This window comes from Limanda limanda, chromosome 1, assembly GCF_963576545.1.
Source record: "Limanda limanda chromosome 1, fLimLim1.1, whole genome shotgun sequence".
NCBI lineage: Eukaryota > Metazoa > Chordata > Actinopteri > Pleuronectiformes > Pleuronectidae > Limanda > Limanda limanda.
In genome coordinates, this window is record NC_083636.1 from 1,965,070 (window position 1) to 1,984,901 (window position 19,832).

At 44.0% G+C, this 19,832-nt stretch overlaps 3 protein-coding genes across 4 annotated transcripts; 1 reads left to right on the forward strand and 2 right to left on the reverse strand.

Annotated features, from left to right (window-relative positions):
* Positions 1-185: 185 nt before the first annotated feature.
* prpf4 (PRP4 pre-mRNA processing factor 4 homolog (yeast)) lies at positions 186-8,393 on the reverse strand. The gene is made up of 15 exons (XM_061075641.1): positions 8,311-8,393; positions 5,922-6,162; positions 5,660-5,846; positions 5,250-5,337; positions 5,088-5,167; positions 4,731-4,824; positions 4,483-4,577; positions 4,280-4,338; positions 4,032-4,155; positions 3,854-3,943; positions 3,646-3,768; positions 3,235-3,342; positions 2,967-3,085; positions 423-529; positions 186-353 (listed from the first exon to the last, which is right to left on the reverse strand). Exons 2-15 carry the CDS (start codon positions 6,091-6,093, stop codon positions 267-269), a joined length of 1,533 nt encoding a protein of 510 aa, XP_060931624.1. The 5' UTR covers positions 6,094-6,162; positions 8,311-8,393; the 3' UTR covers positions 186-266.
* On the forward strand, positions 8,390-10,280 carry cdc26 (cell division cycle 26 homolog). Its single transcript, XM_061075649.1, has 3 exons — positions 8,390-8,465; positions 9,867-9,957; positions 10,047-10,280. The coding sequence occupies exons 2-3, from the start codon at positions 9,877-9,879 to the stop codon at positions 10,251-10,253; spliced, it is 288 nt and encodes a 95-aa protein (XP_060931632.1). The 5' UTR covers positions 8,390-8,465; positions 9,867-9,876; the 3' UTR covers positions 10,254-10,280.
* Positions 10,281-10,397: 117 nt separating this feature from the next.
* fer (fer (fps/fes related) tyrosine kinase) lies at positions 10,398-19,697 on the reverse strand. Of its 2 annotated transcripts, none has more exons than XM_061075634.1 (20): positions 19,552-19,697; positions 17,622-17,760; positions 17,292-17,423; positions 17,018-17,191; positions 16,839-16,938; positions 16,551-16,734; positions 15,852-15,989; positions 15,649-15,768; positions 15,448-15,570; positions 15,166-15,367; positions 14,971-15,069; positions 14,356-14,559; positions 14,123-14,245; positions 13,985-14,041; positions 13,776-13,894; positions 13,491-13,585; positions 13,284-13,407; positions 12,283-12,437; positions 12,076-12,198; positions 10,398-11,869 (listed from the first exon to the last, which is right to left on the reverse strand). In XM_061075634.1, the coding sequence occupies exons 2-20, from the start codon at positions 17,688-17,690 to the stop codon at positions 11,733-11,735; spliced, it is 2,478 nt and encodes an 825-aa protein (XP_060931617.1). In that variant the 5' UTR covers positions 17,691-17,760; positions 19,552-19,697; the 3' UTR covers positions 10,398-11,732. The 2 variants fall into 2 exon arrangements, with proteins under 2 accessions (XP_060931617.1, XP_060931616.1); XM_061075633.1 differs by having other exon boundaries at positions 14,356-14,562.
* Between the last annotated feature and the right edge of the window lie 135 nt (positions 19,698-19,832).

Genomic DNA, 19,832 nt, shown 5'->3' on the forward strand with positions numbered 1-19,832 from the left:
CCATGTTGATAAGAGCATGAAAAAGGCTAAAAAAAAATTATGAAAAAAAAATAAATGAAGGGACATTTTGAATAGATAAAAATGTGCGATTGCAGCGAGTTAAATATGACATTAATGCAATTAATCACGATTAAATATTTCAATTGTTTGACAGCACTAATTAATATAAAATGACGATTGAAAGATTGAAAATTTAAAAATGTAAATTTTTATTAAACAAAACAAAGTCCAGTTAATATTGACTTATTAAATGATGTGCTGTGACATCACTCAGATACCCAGAGTTTGAAGGTGCGGTCATAGGAACAGGTTGCGATCAATTTCCCATCAGGTGACACGTCGACTCCCATGACCTGAAAACAAATCACATGTCACACTCCGACCAAAAGGCTGAATTGACAAATAAGAGTGCGGCGTCTCACCTTCCCCTCGTGCCCGGCGAGCGTCTTGAGTGGCGTCCACCCAGGCTGACTCCAAACCTTTGCTGTGTTGTCATACGCTCCGGTCAACAGGAAGTGACCGTCTGTGGCTACAAACAGGAAGTGAAATCAGATAAAGACAGATTATTCAAAGTTTATAAAGAAACAAGGCAAAAAAGACAAGTGATTGTGAAGTTGAGAAAATATACAATAAAGTTTTCAAACTCTTATATTTCCAGCTGTTGCCGTGGAACGCTAGTTCAGGATCAAATTAACAATAGGATGAAGGACACATGGCCTTTGATGTAATTGTATAAGGGAAATGTCCCCGGTCTTCTAATGATGTGTCAACAGGGTTAAACTTTAAAAAATCCAACCAACAGGATCCAATTAACAATAGGATGAAGGACACATCCTTGTTGTACTAGGGGAATGCCCCTCATCTCCTCAACACGATCAAAGAAACAAGTCTGCTCCTATATGTTAAAATGTATAAACGTCCTTTGATCCTGTATCATTATAGTAACAGTAGATGGTGGGAATGCACCTTTACGTTGGTTATCACCTGCCAATGGAACCAAAGGGGTTCTATATGTGGCAGCTGCACTCAAGAAGAGGGGAGACGAGATTTATCTTGAGAAGACTGAGAAAATTTAAAAGCTGTCACATGGAGTCAAAGCACAAGAGACCACTATTGCGGATCAGTGCTGATAAAATCAACCAACACTTCCAGCGGGTGGAGAACTGGTTTAAAGAGATCCATCAGAAGAAGGATCGACCGACACCCTGCAAAGCTCAGCCGAGTGACGAGCTCAGCACCATGATGCAGCAGAAGATTGATGCTGAGGACAAAGTGAAAAATATGGTTAGAGAGAACCAAGTTCTGCAGAATGAAATCCTGCAGCTGAGGAAACAGCTCCTGGAAGAGAGAAAGCAGTGCCGGGCGAGGGACGTGGCCTCTCAGACCGATCTCTGAATGATCCCAACATGATCATGTGCTTGTGAACATCCAGATCAACTCAGCTGTGGCGACCTGAGCTCAAGCAAAAACGCCCAAAAGCCGTCACTGTCTAAATGGTGTGTGAAGTGTTTGAGCCCAAGAAGACAAACCAGGGGAAACAATGGCTGTGAGCGGCACAACGTGTCAGAGTCGTATGAAGCAGTCAATCCCCCAGACTTCACATTCAATCAGTTTTGACTCAGAAAAATGAAATGAATATCGTTTTATTCTTTGGTTCTGGTGGGCGGGGACTGTGTGCAAGCACTTCCTGTCAGCTCCCACACCTTCCATCGGTAGGTCCGATCACGCAGTGGAATATTAACTTCAGAAGCCGATAAGATTAAAAACAGGATCTACAATCTATTGAATGCTGCCTTCCAGACAACTTGGATGCCGGAATTTTCCAACCTCCTACTTCAAAAAGTGCAACGGACCGCTACTCCATGTCGGAGTTCTGACTTGTGAACTCGAGGGAATTGTATCTACCGACTTCATGGAGAAGCAGTTGTCTGACGTCTCACAACGATGGCGGCGCTCGTGGAGACGTAGAAACTGAAGCTGATGCCCGTCGACCCTCTGTCAGACTCCTTGTTTCCTTGTTGTTGAGATTGAGCGTCAGCGCCTGCTCTCAAGCTCTTATGTACGAAATGTGTTTCAAAGTATCCTATTCCTTCGCTTTGTTTGTGAATCAACGGCACTGGTCACAGGTGAATTGTCTCATCGAGTGACACACACACAAGAGAACTCTCTCTCTGTGCTGTCGAACATGATGACAGCATGTCAGACAATTGGTGGGACTCTTTTTCTCGCTCACTATTCTTAAATGTCAGCAGCCAATGAAAAGACTTTAAAAAATCCAACCAACAGGATCCAATTAACAATAGGATGAAGGACACATCCTTGTTGTACTAGAGGAATGCCCCTCATCTCCTCAACACGATCAAAGAAACAAGTCTGCTCCTATATGTTAAACTGTATGTACGTCCTTTGATCCTGTATCATTATAGTAACAGTAGATGGTGGGAATGCACCTTTACATTGGTTCATCTGCCTCAAGAGGAGGGGAGACAAGATTTAGCAATGAAGCTTCATAACACTGAGAATATTAAAAAGCTGTAACATGGAGTCAAAGCACAAGAGACCACTATTGCAGATCAGTGCTGATAGAATTAACCAACACTTCCAGCGGGTGGAGAACTGGTTTAAAGAGTTTAAAGAGAGCTCAGCACCCTCATGCAGCAGAAGACTAATGCTGAGGACAAAGTGAAAGATATGATGAGAGAACCAAGTTCTGCAGAATGAAATCCTGCAGCTGAGGAAACAGCTCCTGGAAGAAAGAAAGCAGGGCCGGGCGAGGGAGGTGGCCTCTCAGACCGATCTCTGTCATGAACTGCTGGAGGCGGAGCTTCAACAACCAAAATCCCCAAAAGCTGTGGCCGCTCCGATGGTTCGTGAGGTGTTTGAGCCCCAAGAAGAAAACAGACTGGGAGACAATGGGAGGCGAAGGAAAAAGTGTCGGAGTCGTACGAGTTGTTTATGTTTCTTACGTTGGAAGCGGACTGAAGACAGTAGGTTCTGGTGGGCGGGGACTGTGTACAAGCACTTCCTGTTTCTCAGCTCCCAAACCTTACAGGTGTTATCTCCACTTCCTGTTGCCAGGTGATACCTGAAGAACAAAAAATGAGAATATAAATATTTTTTACTTCATTGAATTTTGTGTCTCATCTTTGTTGTGTCTCCTGCTTCACTCTTATTGGAAATCTGACTCAAGCTGATTGGTTATGTGTAGAGCGTGCTTGTCTCTGATTGGCTGACCCGTTGGGGGAGAAGTGCACGCTGTAGATCTCCTTCAGGTGACCCTCCAGGAACACCACACAGCGTCCAGTCCGGAGGTCCCACACCCTGCCGAACGAATCCAGGCCTCTGATTGGATGACAGGTAGGGAGGAGGGGCAGGGGCCACAGACACAGTGTACATTATAATTCTGATTGTAGTACTGTGTAGTACTTACTGCACCTACTACATCTTATTACACTCTGTGCTAAAACCCTTGTATTGTAATAGTGTGTAGTACGGTGTAGTACTTACTGCACCTACTACATCTTATTACACTTTGTGCTAAACCATTGTATTGTAATAGTGTGTAGTACTTACTGCACCTACTACATCTTATTACACTCTGTGCTAAACCCTTGTATTGTAATAGTGTGTAGTAGGGTGTAGTACCCGGTAGCAGCCAGCGAGCCGTCGGGGTGGAAGTGGAGGTCGTGGACTCCTTTGCTGTGACCTTCCTGATGGAGGATTTCCTCCTGAACCTCCAGATCCCAGAGACGCCACGAGTTATCATAGCTGCACAGACACATATTAACTGTGTATTAATACACGCTGTGTGTATTTGTACAATGACAGTGATGCTGAAGAATCACCCATTTACCACGTCGTTCCGAGGAACCTTCCGGATGGATGCCAGGCCACACGGGACACTCGCTCACTGTGACCCTCGATGTCCGCCACGGGCTCGTCGCTATGGTAACCAGAGACGGGAATTAAAGACCATATAAAACACAGCTTCCCTCCCCGTGTTCCCTCCATCACCTCCTCCTCTCTCTCACCTCTCGAGGTTCCACAGCTTCACGGAGCCGTCAGCAGCGCACGAGGCCAAGCTGACGTCCGCTGGTTCCAGAGAGACGCCGGCCTGGGGGCGGAACACGATGGCGCCCACGTTGGTGCTGTGTCCTGAAGGACAGAGGGGTCTCCGTTACAGAGTTTTTAATACTTTTCAATAAAAACTGAAGTTAAATTCTTAATCTTATTTATCATCTGCATCTGATTAGAACACAAAAGACAATGCTCCGCCCACCTCTGAGTGTGCGGATCGGGCTGCAGTCGGGGACGGACCACAGCTTACACAGACCACTCCTGTAGGGGGGGGGGGATTTGTTAGTTCAAAAGAAGCTAAACTAAGTTGCTAATGCTAATACTGTTTCTGCTTGTTCCAGTTCGAGCTCTTGTGTCATGCTAACTTCTTGTATGTTAATGTGAAAAGTAGGCGGGGTTTAATACCAGGAGGCGGTGGCCAGCATCTTGGAGTCAGGGCTGAAATGGCAGAAGCTGATTGGTCGATCGTCACCGATCTGGCTGCAGAAGTTGTTCAAATTCTGAAGAAAAAAAGTTTAGTTTGATTCTGCTGCTAATAATTTAATTCAAACAATATAATGTTAATACAAACTCTGAAGGTCTCTTGCACTTGATCTAATTGGTTAATGATTGATCACGAAATAACAAATAATATGAATCTGAACGTGTCTCACCCTCAGACTCTTGTGTAGCTCCTGCTGTCGCATCACCATCGTCGCCTCGGCAACGTCCCGCTGAGCTCGCGCAGCCTCCAGACGCTCCAACGCCCTGATGGACCAATCACAGCAGAGCCTTTCAGTCTCAACTCATCAGATCCTTTCCACATATCAGCGCTGTGATGACTTTGTGATGATTAGAGCGAATTTAAAGTTTGAACTTATCAATAAAAACACCAACGAATTCCAACATAATTCAGTGTGATAAAGTGATGATGTAGATCTGATCAATAACATCTTTACAGAACATCAGGGAACAAATCTATAAACAAATTTCCGCTCCATCTCCAATTCGTTAGTTTGTTATCGTCTTACCGGGGCAGAGAGTATTTGGCCAACCAGAGCCGGGCGTCCTTCAGGGAGGCGGAGCCTTCATGGTACCACGTCAGCTGACACTGTGATTGGTCAAAGACAAAATGCTGTAATACTGTGCGTCGTTGTGTAGTGCTGGTGTGTACTGTTGTGTGTTGTTGAGACCTCGTCCTGTGATCTTTTCCCTCGTTCTTCATCTTTTCTGGACTTTTTCAGAGCGTCTGGACCAACAACAGAGAGAACGCCACGCAACCTACACACAAACACACACGTTTAAAACTTTAAAACTTTGTTGTCACGTCAGCGTTGTGTTTTGTTGCCTCTACCATGTTTGTTTATTGTCATGTATTGGGATTTGTTTGCTGTAGGTAATTCCTTATGCAAAGGAACAGAATTTATGACCTACAGGAAGTGTAAGTCGGAGTCATGAGGAACGTGATGATGTCACAAACGTGAGGGTGACCTCTGACCCCCAGCAGAGGTTGAGGTTGTAAAAACACATCAGTGAACTTCTCAAGGGAAACAACTTTTGACTCTCAGCTTTTAGTTTGAGTCGACACAGGAAGTTTTCCCACCTTTCCCGGCGATCAGCTGGTCCCTCCCCGAACAATATGATTGGCTCACTGAGAGCCCGGAGACCCGCCTTCACCTCGGTGTCGTCGGTGGAGACGGTGATCTGACGTGCACGCCGCCGCCGCTCAAACTCAGCCAGCGCTTCATGTTGCCGCTCGCTGACCCGCTCCTCCATCTCCAGCGTCTCTCCTGCAAAGCATCATGGGAAACGAGTGTCACTCGGATGCGTGAACACACGCTTGTTGTTTACAACATGAGACTCACCTGATGAGATGTTGATGTTTCCCGCCTCAATCCCCGCCTTCACCGCATCACTTCCTGACGTATTGCTCCTCCCCATGTCGGAGCTCAGCCGTTCCCGCTCTTTCTCCTCCAGGCTCCCATAGTAGACACGCCCCCTCTTCACGGGCGGAGCGATGTCATCCTCGTCAGACATTTTAAATCTCTTCTTTACTTCTTTACTGCTACTGAAATCGCCCCAGAGGCTGCTGGGAAATCTATAAAGCTGAATACAAAACAAAGAAATACACACAAAACTAAGATAATAAAAATTTGAACCTTCAAAAACAAAACATTTTAAAAATAATGAGTCACTTAAGTTTGGATTTCTTCGATTTTTTTACAGAAAACAAAAAAAACCCTATTGTTTTAAAACTGTTTAAGTGAAAGTAACTGAGTACAAATACTTTGTTAGTGTACATAGATGTTTCAGGTACTTTTCTGACATTCTAACACAAACATCTGAACTTCCTGTTGCTGATTTAATGTCTTTGAGGGGAATTATCAGTTTGTTTTTTGGTGCATCAATGAACATCCAGACAAATTTAAACTTTAGTGGACAATAATAGAAGATGATTCCTTTCCTGCTTCAACCTGGTTTTATTTGATTTGAAGTGAAATAGCTTGAACTATATTCATGCGAGTAAAAAGGTTGAATCACTCCTTTTATTTAGTTAATCGAGTCATAAATACGTGAGCTATTGTACGGACAATCGTTGATGCCAGTGAATTAAAGATAAAAACATTTCAGATTGATACAACGACACCCATAGGACCACGTCAGATCACACGTTGTCTCTCAAATCAGCGTTGTTTTTTTTAACGCAATAAATATCATCACGACCCACGTGACGACAGATGAGCCACAGAGCAGCGGGATCCGGTTTAAAGGAACAGACGCAGAACAGACCAGGATCCAGGGATGATCCTGAACCATCAGGGTACTGGACCCCAGCCTGTGTCGGTTCCTCCTGCGGTCCAACGCCTCTCTAAGCAGGAAGTGAGGATCTTTAACCTGCTTAATATTTACCCTGTTTACTAGTGGTGGGGAAAAAAATCGATTCTGTTCAGTATCGCGATATTTTGCGCCCGCGAGTATATCGATACTGTAGCCCAAAGTATTGCAATATTTAAAAAAAAATACTTTATTTACAATTATATATGTAACAGCCCCTGGCTGGCAAAGCATGACGAGGAGAGTTTCAGATTTAAAAGATACCTCGTGTGTGTGAGGAAAGGATGTTCTCCACTGCAGGAGATATAGTAACGTTCCAGAGGAACTTTAACATCTGAGCATGTTGAACAACTCCTTTTTCTGAACAAAAATGCCAATATTCCCAAATGAATTTAACATTTTGGGTCATGACCTTGCAGCCAACTGGACTGGACTCTAGTAGTACACATTTTTTTATTTTCCTTAATTTGATTGAAGCGCTAGGTTACTCTTATTTATATGATTATTCTCAGGTATGTGTTTCTCTATTATGTCTGCTTTATGTTACTGTATTGTATTTAAATAATTGTATGTTATGTGCTGGGAGCTCAGCGTTCATGTGAGAGGTCTCCTATTCAGAAAATAATTACAAAGGTCATGTGTCCTGAATGTTCAGGAGTTTTTGCACTTCAGTTAATGTGTAGAAGACAATGTTGTTCACAGAATTAAATGTGACATTTGAAGTGAGGTGAGCAGTCTTGTTTTCCTCATTTTTTGTAATGCCTTTGAATAATATGGGGGACATGAATCGCAATATATCGCAGAATTGAACCGAATACTTGCAGAATCGCAATACTATTGAATCGTCACATTTTTGCCAATTCCCACCCCTACTGTTTACCCTCATCATTGCTGCTGAAACCTTTCTCCTGATGATGTTCTCCTCTACACATCTGTGTCACTAGTGTCCGTCCTGGGAGACGGATCCTCACATGTGTCTCTCTGAGGTTTCTACGTAGTTTTACCTGTTAAAAGGGTTTTTAGTAGTTTGTCCTGACTCTTGCTGAGGGTTAAGAACAGAGGATGTCTCACCATGTTAAAGCCCTATGAGACAAACTGTAATTTGTGAATATGTTCTATACAAATACAATCTGATTGATTGATTGATTGATTGATTAACAACCGACTGTGTTCACATCGAGGTTAAAGTCGGAATCGAACGTGTTCCGCGGTTCAGGTTCGAATCCACCATTGAGACTTCTTCCTCTCCAGTGAAGCTCTGGGTTCTTTACATGGTCCGGTCTCTCTGAGGTTCCGGTGGTTTTCACCGCACATTCAAACAGTGACGTCAAATGCGTAACACGACGTCACTCGCACCTGGTTCAACGCTGAAACTTTAAAATCTGTTTAAATTAAATGAGATAAAAGAATAAAACTCACGTGAAGACAAACGAAGCTGCTGCGTCCCTGCTCCGTAACCCGGATGTGCCAATCTCTTCTGCTTCCGGGTCACAAGTTGCATTTCCGGTTGGTACAGCGGCAGAAGACGAACCGAGGAGGAGAAAAAACCGGGAAAACGTCAGCTCAACTGTCAGGTGACGTAACTTTCATCTCACACGTTCGAACCCAGACAAGCGGAAAGAGCCGAGAGCAGCTCGACTGCTTCCGGTTCCATGTACCGTTGTTGTTAGACCTGTAAACAGACGTTAGCCTGTTAGCTTAGCATCTGTTTACCTTCAGACGAGATGAGGCTCTTGTTTCTTCTTCTACGGCTGCGACGCACTGATCGATAATGCCGCTGCTCAGCAATAATATGGAAAAGGAAGTTTCAACCGTGAACATGCACGGGGGCGCCCCCTCCGGCCAAAACAGGGATTAACATGTTTTTAAATCATTATTATTTTATGTATGTATTGTTGTTATTTACAGAAGAACAAAACGTCTGTTAGAAAAACGGGAAAAAGATTAAGAAATACTGAATCTCAATTAGTTTGCCACGTAATCAGTATCAGCTGTTTGTCATGAGGCCATTCAGTAAAACCAAACTTTATTTGTACAGCTTGTATTCACAAATTAAAGATGTTAAGAATATGTACAAGGTGAGAAATCATCTGTTCTTAATGTCCTATGACATAATTAGGAAACAAACGTCAGTCAGGTGATGTCACTTCCTATCTCACCATATTGATATTATATATCATTTTATACAATATTATTGTCTTTTGCACACTCTGTCTACATATTCTTACACTCATAGAATATTATATTATCTATTGTATAGTCAAATACTTATATTTAAACCTCTACTATGTATCATATATTATATCATACTCTCTGTATATTCTTTGTATATATAAGTATATACACATATTTATACATGTGTTGTAATTATTATGATTATATTATTATATATACTGTTGCTGCCGTTATTACTATATACTGCTATTATATTGGTATAATTACTATTATATATAAATATATTTTATGTTATATTATATACTATATATACTGTACTATTTTTATATACTGTCTAACAATAACATTACCATCATATCATCAGTACTATTACCATCATCTTGACACTGCACCTTATCTACCTATTTATCTTGTGTTTCTGTTTTTTTATTCTTTCTACCTCAATATTTTTTATTTTATTCTATTGTATTGTATTTTATTGTATTCAAATATACCAGCTGCTATGATGACTTAATTTCCCTTCGGAGATGAATAAAGTAATCTATCTATCTATCTAACTATCTATCTATCTATCTATCTATCTATCTATCTATCTATCTATCTATCTATCTATCTATCTGTCTATCTGTCTATCTGTCTATCTGTCTATCTATCTATCTATCTATCTATCTATCTATCTATCTAATTGTAAAGTATTTACATTCACAAGAAAAAAGTGCGTTTGATCATGAATGGAGAAGTTTGTTAAGGCACAAAGTATTTATATGAAAGAGTCTGACAGTTGACGTCTGTGTTTGCAGAGAAGAGAAGATGTTGAGGAGGAAACCGACGCGTCTGGAGCTGAAGATCGACGACACCGAGGAGTTTGAGAGCGTCAAGAAGGAGCTGGAGGTCGGAATCCATTTCAGTTTCCATCAATAATCATGTGGCTACTCGGTGATCAATTCTGTTAACTGATCAAAACACAACTGTTCCTTTAGGCCAGGAAGCGTCAGCGAGAGGAGGCGGAGTCAGGAGGTGGAGTGGGCGGATCTTCTGTTATCAGTGTTGACATAATCGGGGGCGGAGCCTCTGCATCCTCCTCCACAGCGGCGTCGAGGGCGGAGCTAATCAACGAGCGAATCGGGTACAAGCCCCACCCCAAACCGGCCACACTGCCCACCCTGTTCGGAAGTTTACAATTTTAACACAACTAATAAAGAAAATGTTTACAACTCTTTGTTTGTGTTCAACTAATATAAGATCAAATATCTAAAACAAAATGTTCATGTTTTAAAAAAGGTCAAATAAGTCATCCTCATTCAATCGTACACATTAAAAATGACAAGATGTGTTTGTTCATTTTTTATTTTCATAGTAAATGCTACAATGATATTTTCATAAAGAGTTGGAACAAATATAAAAGACAAACGGACGATTAGTGTTCGACAGAAAACAAATGTTTTAAAAGTAAAAACAAACATCTTTAATTTATTTACAGTAACAGTCAGTAGCTCTGACACCACTAATGTCTAGGCCCCGCCCACATGCAGTCCAGGTAATGACGTTGACCAATCGACTCGACTCATCTACATGCAGCTGTTCTTTCATTGTAACGGATGTCCCCCCCCCCCCCGTTACTATAACAACCAGTAAACAAACAGTAAGTGCTGTTTATATAGGACACATTTTTAATCTCTGGTTTCATTAAATAAATTCAAACTAAAAGATAAAAATTAAAAAACTTATTTATGAGAATAAGGGAAAAAACTTTGGCCTAACGACATTATGGAAGCCACTGATTGGTCAGAAACATTTCCTGGAATTACACTGTAGAAAAAATTGAGGTGGGCGTGGTCTGTGTGATTGACGTGTGTAAATATTTCTTTCAGCTGTCAGAAAATAAAACATTACAAACATAAAAAGAAATAAAATTAATAAAAACAATAAATAAAAATAATCAGTTTATATTAGTGCTGACAGCTGATTAGTCCTCAGCAGTGGAATACTTTAGTGTTCACTCGTTGCCATGGTTACAGTAGTGATGGGACGTGGCTGTCACATGTGTCATCACACTCGCAGTGCGCCGCTCTTTATTTTGAGCTTGTTTTGTAAAAGGTTCTTTTTGGTGTTTTTAGCTTCCCACTGACGTCATGCTTACTGATCATGTGACTGGTCGCTGTAAACATTTGTGTTTTTACTGATCTTTAGTTTAAGTTTAAACAAAGTTTTAATAGTTCTTGTTTACGATGGAATCTGATATTGATGTGAATATTGTTATTTATCAATATGTGATCATTGATTCCTGATCAGGACTTTGATGTAGATTCTAACTCAATTCAGTGTAATCAGACACATTTACACAGAGCAAGAAAACTTGCTACATTCACGCTCAAGCTCTCAGCTGAGCGTTGTGGATCCATCAGCTGTGGTGTCAACAGGTCACGTTAGTGTGTAGCTACATGCTAACATCGCGGCATCGTTAGCACCCAACAGTGTTTCCTTTTTTATAATGTAGTTTAAAGAGTTTAGCCAAATGCTAAATATTAACAAAGGTTGTAACATGTGTCCACCTGCTGACCACGCCCACCTGACATAAAAGTGACTCGTCTTTTCTGATGGCGTGCTGTGATGGCGTTCTGCTCCCGAGAACGGGACTTCACTCTCTCCCGTCTCTGATGATGTCATCACTTTTTCTTGATGGCGCTGAGGTCTCGCTGCAGCTCAGAGAACTTGGGTCGTTCCTCGGGATTGTACTGCCAGCAACGCTGCATCACTTTGTACACTTCATCCGGGCACCGCTGAGGACACGCCATCCTGTAACCTAGCAACCAGGAGGAGGGGGGGTGTCATTTCATAATGACATCATCACCAACATTTGTACACTGTCTATCTAGAGATAATAATCAACAGGTTTATGTAGCGCTTTGAAAAGCTCTCAAAGAGGTCACATGATCATCATTACTTCATTCCTAAACGATAAACTGATATATATGTAACCAGTTAAAGAGGCGTGAACTCCGTCTTTACCTTTTTCCACCTGCTCTCGAGCCTGCTGATTGGTCATCCCGGGATAAGGACACACCCCCAGACTAAAGGTTTCCCACAGCAGGATCCCGTAACTCCACACATCACTCTCTGAGCTGTAACGACCTGCAGCAGCCAATCACAGAGCAGGACAGTCAGACCAATCACAGCATGAAACAGAGCACATAACCTGTTTACAAATGGTGTTACCATAGTTGAGGGCTTCAGGTGCCGTCCATTTGATGGGAATCTGTTTGAGTCCAGATGAAGAGTAAATGCCATCGTCCTCCTGACGACTCATCCCAAAGTCACTGATCTTCAACACGCTGCCCTCCCCCACCAGACAGTTCCTCGCCGCCAGGTCCCTGAGGAACACGTGCAGATTGACAAGGGAAGGTTCATTACAGGGACTGTGAGTTTAAAGTGGGATGTCAATTTGCTCCATGTCTGAGCCGTCATTAAAGGAATCATTAATGGTAGGGACGGGAATCGGCAGGGACCTCCCGATACGATACTATCACGATACTTAGGTTGCGATACGATATGTATTGCGATTTTGTAAGTATTGCGATTCGATATTACGATTTCCTGGGATTTCTTTTGGTTATTTTTTTTTTTTAAAGTACTGGACCATGGAAAAATGTTGAATCATACCTTCAAATAAAACAGTCAAATTCACTTAGAACTTTACAAGTTTTATTTCAAATATTAACATTAACTTAATGACTGCCGGGCAGCCAATAGAGAAAATAAATAAAAATGTTCCCTATTATTGTATAGCCCCTGTCAACTGCACACAAACTGACAGATTAAGAAATGTAAGCCACCTAGGCTTCTTTTAAACAATTAATAAAAGGTAAATTAAATAGAATGAATAAAAGTTTACTTAAAATATAAACTTTGAAATAAACAAAAAGTAGGCTATTGTTGTTTGCATGTAGGCGATGCAAAGCTAGTGCTCGGGTGTGTTTAGATTCTTGTGCAAAAACAAGAGCTGGTCAACATGCTCTGTGGTGATGTTCCCCCCCCCGTATAAACCAATAAATATGTTTTAAAAAAAAAAAAAAAAAAAAAATTGTAACTGAATCGATTTTTTCCCCCATCCCTAATGAATGGTCGTTTATCTTTAAAAGATTAACGACTATTAAGCAAGTGTCTGGAAGAGCAGATGATGCGTTCACAGACTATAGGACACCACAGCTCTCTGTTACCTGTGGATGCAGTTCTTGCTCTCCAGGTAGGCCATACCAGCGGCGGCGTCGACAGAGAAGCGAACAAGCTGCTTCGTTTTCATCTCGTCTTTCTTCTTCCTTAGAAAGGACAGGAAGTCGCCACCTGAATGACACGTCACACAAACACACCTGTTAAACACTCCAACCAATGAGAAATCAGCAAAAGGCAGGTGAGGCTCCACCCACCAGGAACCAGCTCCATGACGATGTAGATCGGCTGTCGCTGCGTACAAACACCGATCAGCTTCACAATGTTCGGGTGGTCGTACTGCTTCAGTATCCTGCAGCCAATCAGAGACAAGCAGCATGAGACACCAGTCATCACACGGGTGAGGAAGATGGCCCCCCCCACATTGAGTCTATCATTTTTGAGGTGTCAACTTAACTGGGCCTTGAGATAATGTATGAAACTAAACTCAAAATAGTGTTTGTACAGTTCTGTTGTTTTCAGGGTTCATGTGAAAGTCTGACCTGGCCTCAGACAGGAAGCGGATCTTCAGCTCTGGAGGTAAATCTTCTTTACACGTTTTAACAGCAACCGGCAATTTGTCGCGCTGCAGCGTCCCTTTAAACACTTCGCCAAAGTTACCCTGGCAACCGGCAGACAGCAGGGCAGGGGGGTTAATGGAGGCAGAGACAGGTTACACATGTTGAAATGGACACATGTGTCGTGTGGTCACCTTTCCCAGCAGGTCCCCGAGCGTCACGTCCTCATGGTTCAGGATCCACTTCTTATCCTGAACAATCAGTCAATCAATCACTAGACTCAGACAAGCTAATGTGCTGATGTATGTGAAGGTGACCAGACGGGTGGTTACCTTGAGGACGGGGTTGAGAAGAACAACTCCAGACTTCTTGGTGATGACCTGCTTGGTGGTGAAATGATGCTCGATGAGTTGAGGGATGGTGGAGAACCCGGTCCCTTCGAAGCGGTACTGACTCTACCAGACAGACACAGGAGGGATGGATATGGCAATGGATTTTAATTACAGGCATTTTTTATTACAATAAAAACAATTGATCATTAACTGAATGTTTGAACAATACGTACGTCGGCGAACTGGATGATGAAGTGTCGTCTCTGCTCATCAGAGAACACCGACAGGACGTACTCGCCTGGTTTCCCGTGACTCTCCCTCACCAGGAAGTCTCCCTGCTGCCGCAGCAGCTCCTGGGCCTCGGTGCGGGGGATGGCACCATGATACCAGTCCTGCTCCCCTAGGGGGCGCTCCGAGGTGGGGATCACATCAAAGAACTGCTGCATAGGCGGGGACAATCAGAATCAGAATCCTAAGTATTTTATTGTCAAGTACGTTCACACATACAAGGAATTTGCTCTGGTTATTGGTGCAAACAATGAACATAGAAACATAAAAATGCAATAAATACAACGTACATAGAAGAGCAATAAAAAATAGGAAACCAGTATATATTTACTCACTGTTTACTTCTTATTTACTCACTTTTTACCAGTATTTATACAAAGTAACATTTATTTTGACATAAACATTTCTGAATAAAAATATATAAAAGATATAAAAAGTGAAGTAAAAAAGTGAAATGCTAAATGCAAAACAGTGTCAGATTGCAATATGCAATAACTTTACAACAACCAAACGAACATCGTCATAGACAAATGATCGTCCAATCAGAGTCAGAGTCTCACCGAGGAGGAGGAGCCAAGCACCGATTTAGGAGAACGAATCATTCCAGCGAGAGAGTGACGCAGCGTGTCGAAACGAGACGTCTTCTCCTTCGTCTTATCCTGAAAAACAAAACACACACAAGTCGTGTTTAAACATATAACTGACAAAAGGTGCATTTATTTTGAAAGTCTTCTGTAGTTCCTGTGCAGATTTACAGTAGATCCCAAAGAACGAGCATCGTCCTCATATGGCAGTGCAGGGGGAGACGGTTGGGGGGGAGGGGAGTTGGCGGCGGCGGCCATCTTGTCGTCCAGCAGGGCCTTCTGGGAGGCGAGGCGGGCCTCGGATCCACGCAGAGACTGGACGGCGTGACGGAGCTCGAGAAGAGCGAGTTTCTGACTGAGCAGCAGCACACAGCTGAGGGCGAGAGACATCGAAGTGAGGAGAGAGAGACATGGAGAGAGATGGAGAGAGAGATGAAAACAGACGTAACTCACTCGCTCCTCCGCTCGCCATCCTGCTGACTTGTCTGAATCTTGGTGTCGAGGTCATCGGCCAAGGCCTCCTTCGTCCTCAGGTTCTGCTGAGTCAGTGTCAGCTCCTCGGTTGCTGACGACATCCTGAGAAAAGCACCAATCACAGACGTTACTTCAACAGGAAACAGCGTCGGGACCGTTTGTCTTTCTCTCGTGACTCACATGGCGTGCAGGCTGTCGGCCGTCAGCGTGTTCCACAGGATCTCATTGGCCGGCAGGTTGTCCGTCTCCTCCAACAGAGTCGTGTCAAACTCCACGTTGGGCTCCGGAGTCTCCGGTGACCTGAGTGAGAGGCAGACACTGTTACCCCCGGTGACCAGGAGAGAGAATGTTGCCACGGTAACCACGGAGTGTGATGCTAGCACCTGTAGGCATCAATGAAGTGTTGATACTCGGCGAGCGGATCGATCTGCTGAACAGCTGCTGAGATCTCCTGATGAACTTTAACGATGTCGTCGGTCAGAAGACTGCTGATCTCACAGTACTCCTCCAGAATACTCTTACTGCAGGGATATAAGAGTAATAGATTACTTGTTACTGCTGACAGGGTTCATACACATTTTGACCAATGGATTTCCATGACTTTTCCATGACTTTTCAATGACTTTAAACCAAATTTCCATGACCGAACATTTTGTGAAATCTCGGTGTGTACGCGAAAAAGTGACAAAATGTAGTATTCAAACTAACAATGACAATTCCAAGGAATTCAGTATACCTTAAATGACACAAACCCAAGTATGCCTGCCTATATTTTGGGCGTATTTCTTTAAAAGCATATGAATTATTTAAAACTCAGCGTAAATGAACTGGGGATGGGCATTCGATTAAATTGTCTTAATCGATCGTCAGGAGAATTAACGATCGATTTTCGACTAATCATTAATATTTTTATATTAAAATTCACTATTTATAGGCTATATTAAAATGCAGTGAAAATAGAAAACACATTTTAAAATTCCATGACTTTTCCAGGTTTTCCATGACCGTACGAACCCTGTGTTGAAACAGAGTTCGAGCTCAGTAAGTGGGTCAGTTAGCGTGTCAGGGGTCATGTGACTCACAGTGCGAGCGTCATGTCCTCCTGCATCCTCTGCAGAGCGTCCAGCAGAGCAGGCGCCGCGTTGCGTCGGTGGTCGTCCTGCTGCTTCCTGGCGCCGCACACCGCCAACACATACTGGTTATGAAGGTTGTGGAGCTTCGCAGTCACTTTGTCGTAACGCTCACGGGCACGCTCTGCCTCCCGGCCTGTGATTGGATCAGAAGCGGGGAGGGGGAGGAGTCAAAACTTTAGATGAACCGCTATAAACTAGAAGCAGCCCAACACAAACTGATCACAGATCAATAGAAACCTTTTGTCAGAGCTTCTTTATATTTTTCTTTGGCGTTGTTTGCGTCGCGGCTCAACTGACGGTACGTCGCCTTCAGCTTCTCCAGGTCGCTCCTGGTCACCTGTCAACAGCAAACACCAGGTTATAGAGGGAGAGACCCGGTCAGAGGAGGTGGTGATTCTGATTGTTTCCCAGCAGACCTTGTGATTGTGGCACTCTAGCTGTTGATGAAGACTCTGGTAGCTCTTCTTCACCTGCTGCTTGTCTCGTATCAATGTGGCGAGGCGGTGCAGAGGACCTGAGTTCAGCTCGTCAGCGTGACTCCTCATCACTCGCCCCAACGCCTCAGTCTGACGGATCACCTGCGACCAAGACTGGCACACAGAGAGAGAGAGAGAGAGAGAGAGAGAAGTGGGTCTGACTGCGGATAGGGCGAGACACACCGGGACTGAATGAACAGGTGAGTCCGCTCACCTTGCTGACGGTGCTGACGTAGTCCGCAGCTTCCTGTTTCTCAGTTTGTTGAGTCATGTTAAGCAGCAGAGCCGCGTACTCCTTATCGCTCTTCACCCGCAGAGTCATGAATCGCTTCACCGTCTCCAGCAGCTAGAGGGCGACAAACACAGTTCTTGTCTGACAGCTCTTTAAAATGTTATTTTGTACAGTGTAGACTTCAGGGTTTATTCATGTCACCACTGATCTGAGGCGCTGATCTCCACACGCCTGAAGTTAACATGTTACATACATGCTTCAGAATATAAGACCATTAAACCTTGGCTCTGACACATGTGAACTTAGACACACCTTTAACTCCCAGTCCTGCAGCTTCAGTAAACCCTCATGGGAATTCCTCAGATCCCGACCAAACCCCATCCTGACCAGTCCCACGGCACAAACACAGACACTAACGGCGAGGGCGAGCAGGGAATGATTGCATGGTCATCTGTAGAGAGAGAGAGAGAGAGAGAGAATAGAGGTTAATACATGTGAACACAAACATGTGATCACACGTCACAGTAAGACGTGTAAACAACTTAATGACAGCTAGAAAAAACTTGTTTCTCTACGCTCACAAGACATCATTGATAAACTTCATGACGCTGACGTGACGTCCTGCAGCTGAACATGTGACGCTGTGTTGATACTGAATAAAGTGAAGCTGATCAAACTGAACTCTCTCACGAAAACACACGCGATCAACGAGTAGAATGAGGAAAGATATTAAACTAGTTTATTGATCCAGGTTTTAATTAGTCTATGGAAAAGTTGAGCTAATGCTAACCAGTGCACCTCCTCACACCCAGTGGCAGGGAGAAGTTGTGCTAACGCTAGCCACTCCTATGGGAAAGTGAAGTTATGCTAGCTGTAGCCACTCCTATGGAACAGTGAAGTTATGCTAACGCTAGCCACTCCTATGGGAAAGTGAAGTTATGCTAGCTGTAGCCACTCCTATGGGAGATTGAAGTTATGCTAACGCTAGCCACTCCTATGGGACAGTGAAGTTATGCTAACGCTAGCCACTCCTATGGAACAGTGAAGTTATGCTAGCTGTAGCCACTCCTATGGAACAGTGAAGTTATGCTAGCTGTAGCCACTCCTATGGGACAGTGAAGTTATGCTAACGCTAGCCACTCCTATGGGACAGTGAAGTTATGCTAACGCTAGCCACTCCTATGGGACAGTGAAGTTATGCTAGCTGTAGCCACTCCTATGGGACAGGGAAGTTATGCTAACGCTAGCCACTCCTATGGAACAGTGAAGTTATGCTAACGCTAGCCACTCCTATGGGACAGTGAAGTTATGCTAGCTGTAGCCACTCCTATGGAACAGTGAAGTTATGCTAACGCTAGCCACTCCTATGGGAGATTGAAGTTATGCTAACGCTAGCCACTCCTATGGGACAGGGAAGTTATGCTAGCTGTAGCCACTCCTATGGAACAGTGAAGTTATGCTAGCTGTAGCCACTCCTATGGGACAGTGAAGTTATGCTAGCTGTAGCCACTCCTATGGGACAGTGAAGTTATGCTAACGCTAGCCACTCCTATGGGACAGTGAAGTTATGCTAACGCTAGCCACTCCTATGGAACAGGGAAGTTATGCTAACGCTAGCCACTCCTATTGGAAAGTGAAGTTATGCTAACGCTAGCCACTCCTATTGGACAGGAAAGTTATGCTAGCTGTAGCCACTCCTATGGGACAGGGAAGTTATGCTAACACTAGCCACTCCTATGGGACAGTGAAGTTATGCTAACGCTAGCCACTCCTATGGGACAGTGAAGTTATGCTAACGCTAGCCACTCCTATGGGACAGTGAAGTTATGCTAACACTAGCCACTCCTATGGGACAGTGAAGTTATGCTAACGCTAGCCACTCCTATGGGACAGTGAAGTTATGCTAACGCTAGCCACTCCTATGGGACAGTGAAGTTATGCTAACACTAGCCACTCCTATGGAACAGTGAAGTTATGCTAGCTGTAGCCACTCCTATGGAACAGTGAAGTTATGCTAGCTGTAGCCACTCCTCTCCATGGAGCCGAGGGGACAGTGAGGACAGAACCACCCGAGCCTGTCCTCCTCGGGCCCCGGAGACAAAGTGAAGTTACACTCTTCGATCCTCTGAGGACCGAGCTGTTAGAAGCAGGAGGAGGAGTGGTGGGACGCTGGGGGGGGGGGGGGGGGGGGCTCCCTGTTTTTCCCACTCTTCCTCGGGACTCTACAGCCGCGGCCACGCACCGGAAGCGGCTTGGTGTCTCCTGGGACTCGCTGTTCCGGTCACCGGGTGTCTCTGTTGTCCTCCGCCGGGCCCATGTCCTCCTGGTGTCCGTCTCTGTCTCCTCCGCTGCCCCGGCTTCTCCTCCTGTCGTCCGGCCGCTGAGCTAGGTGGCTAACGGCTAACAGGGAGGGGCTTCCGCGGGAAACGGAAAGGGGGGAAAGGTGGGGGGTTGGGGGGGGGCTGGGGGTCTTTATTTAGACTAGAACATCTTTCAATACTTTCAGATCAAAATTATTGATTG